Source organism: Polistes canadensis, unplaced genomic scaffold (genome assembly GCF_001313835.1).
Source record: "Polistes canadensis isolate GaletaPanama2010 unplaced genomic scaffold, ASM131383v1 scaffold_123, whole genome shotgun sequence".
Taxonomy (NCBI): domain Eukaryota; kingdom Metazoa; phylum Arthropoda; class Insecta; order Hymenoptera; family Vespidae; genus Polistes; species Polistes canadensis.
The window spans coordinates 178,416-179,601 of record NW_014569670.1 but is presented as its reverse complement, the minus strand read 5'-3'; the positions used below and the strand labels follow the sequence as shown (position 1 = coordinate 179,601).

At 27.6% G+C, this 1,186-nt stretch overlaps 1 protein-coding gene across 1 annotated transcript in view; it reads right to left on the bottom strand.

Moving 5' to 3' along the window:
- Nucleotides 1-476, bottom strand: part of LOC106788055 (CCR4-NOT transcription complex subunit 6) — an 8,245-nt gene extending 7,769 nt beyond the window's left edge. The window contains exon 1 of the mRNA XM_014750975.1: nt 178-476. Within this exon, the coding sequence (XP_014606461.1) occupies nt 178-476 (299 nt within the window). The remainder of the gene's footprint in view (nt 1-177) is intronic.
- Between the last annotated feature and the right edge of the window lie 710 nt (nt 477-1,186).

Here is a 1,186-nt window from a genome sequence, read left to right as displayed (position 1 = left end):
ATATAAGATTAATATATATTGCAAAATAGAATATCTGAATTAAAATAAAGTTACAAATAAAATAAAAGAAAGATTAAGAAAATATAAATCACATAAGGTTAATAATTATCGTATAAAATAAGTTGAATTAAATATAATAATAATAATAATAATAATGATAAAATATGTTTAACTTACTTGGCTGTCCTGTAAAAAATAGCACATCCGTCAACGTACTTCCGGTCATTTTCAGCCATTGTCTTTGCACGAGATTTCGGTGAGAATATACCATCGTAACCATCGTGTTTAAGCTCGGGTAAAAAAAAATTATAGAATTGGTCCGTCTCGACCTCCTGCAGGCTGATGATGTCAGCAGCATAATGTCGTATTTCATCTAGGATTCCTTTTTTCCGATATTCCCAATCGAGGGCCCAGCTAGGACAATAACCATACATCTGCCGTGTCGCGTACTTGTCGCACAGCACGTTGTAACACATTACCGTAAATATACCTATAACAATAAAAGAAAATATTTTTTTTTTATCGAGATCATAATTTATATTCAACCAAAAACAAAAAATTCTTATATTGTAGATTTTTTTTTTGTATCCATTTATAACAACAACAACACCATTATTGTATCACATTATCATCACCCCATATAGGTTTAGTGATTTTTATTCCTTTTTTTAATATTACCTGTATTTAATATTGTAATTAATATTATTTAGTATAGTATTTAATATTACCTGTATTTTTAATATTACTGTATATGTATAATACAGTAAATATGTAATTAGTATACTACGGTAATTATGTATTAACAACACCATGATCGTATCATGGCTTCATATTAGTTTGGTGACACTATTATTGTGAGTGTTCACATGATTCATTTCTTTGTTTAATATTATGCGATACGTATACGTATAATACGGTAATTAATGTATTAACTACACCATCATTGTATCACCATATTATTATCATGACTTCATATCGGTTTGATGATATTATCATTGTGTGGGTGTTCACATGATTCATTTCATTTTTTAATATTATGCGATACGTATACGTGTATTATGATAAATATGTATTAGGGTGAACCATAAGTTCGTGAATTTTACTCTTCATTTTTTTATATATTGATATTTTCAAAGTAAATTTAACAGAAAACACAATCCATTATGCAGTTTCAAAGTAAAGTTTC